The sequence below is a fragment of a genome (genome assembly GCF_019968955.1).
Source record: "MAG: Porospora cf. gigantea A chromosome Unknown PgA_NODE_13018_length_1032_cov_332.41, whole genome shotgun sequence".
NCBI lineage: Eukaryota > Apicomplexa > Conoidasida > Eugregarinorida > Porosporidae > Porospora > Porospora cf. gigantea A.
Genome location: NW_027151369.1, coordinates 1 through 1,032, shown reverse-complemented (window position 1 = coordinate 1,032; position 1,032 = coordinate 1). Strand labels below are relative to the sequence as shown.

At 51.6% G+C, this 1,032-nt stretch overlaps 2 protein-coding genes across 3 annotated transcripts; one reads left to right on the top strand and one right to left on the bottom strand.

Moving 5' to 3' along the window:
- On the top strand, positions 1–1,032 carry KVP18_002060 (uncharacterized protein; the record flags this gene model as incomplete). Of its 2 annotated transcripts, none has more annotated exons than XM_067952670.1 (1): positions 1–1,032. In XM_067952670.1, a coding segment is annotated over one exon (1,032 nt), but the record flags the coding sequence as incomplete, so codon positions are not given. The 2 variants fall into 2 exon arrangements, with proteins under 2 accessions (XP_067813157.1, XP_067813158.1); XM_067952671.1 differs by having other exon boundaries at positions 507–1,020.
- On the bottom strand, positions 14–298 carry KVP18_002059 (uncharacterized protein; the record flags this gene model as incomplete). The annotated part of the gene is made up of 1 exon (XM_067952669.1): positions 14–298. A coding segment is annotated over one exon (285 nt), but the record flags the coding sequence as incomplete, so codon positions are not given.

Here is a 1,032-nt window from a genome sequence, read left to right as displayed (position 1 = left end):
GTACTGAATCTACCGAGACCTTCAGCACTGAGTCTACTGAGACCTTCAGCACTGATTCTACCGAGACCTTCAGCACTGAGTCTACTGAGACCTTGAGCACTGAGTCTACTGAGACCGTCAGCACCGATGCTACATCTACGGAGGAGAGCACCGAGACCTTCAGTACTGAATCTACCGAGACCTTCAGCACTGAGTCTACTGAGACCTTCAGCACTGATTCTACCGAGACCTTCAGCACTGAGTCTACTGAGACCTTGAGCACCGATGCTTCATCTACAGAGGACAGCACTGACACCATCGATCCTCCTCGCACCTCAGGCAATGTCCTTATCAGTGAGTATGTGGCGGGATCTCGTGGTGACACCCGAGCCCTTGAAGTCAGTAACTACAGCGAGTTCCCGGTTCAGCTCAGTGACTACTCCCTTCGAGTTTTCCTTGACGGCAGTTTAGCGAGGAGCGACGAGGCAGATAGCATATTCAATTTTGGTGACATTGTCTTACCCTCGATGGAGAGTGTCACTCTGCTTCACCCTCAGTGGATTTTCCGCAAACCTTCCGGCTTTCAGGAAGCCGAGTTAGGCTTCGATGGCAATGATGCCATTGGTCTGTTCCATATGGAAGACGTGAAGGACCGTCTTGGAAAGAAGGGAGCCAATGATATCTGGGGGAGGGAGCAAACGCTGCGCAGGAATATCAACGACACTGTTGGGGATACCGATCTGAATGCACCATTCAATGCTAGTGACCACTATGAGGAATTGCCTGTGAACACTGTCGATGGACTTGGATGCACTGGCGCAGCCTGCGAGCTTCCTACGCCCGATGCTACATCTACGGAGGAGAGCACCGAGACCTTCAGTACTGAATCTACCGAGACCTTCAGTACTGAATCTACCGAGACCTTCAGTACTGAGTCTACTGAGACCTTCAGCACTGAGTCTACCGAGACCTTCAGCACTGAATCTACCGAGACCTTCAGCACCGATGCTACATCTACGGAGGAGAGCACCGAGACCTTCAGTACTGAATCTA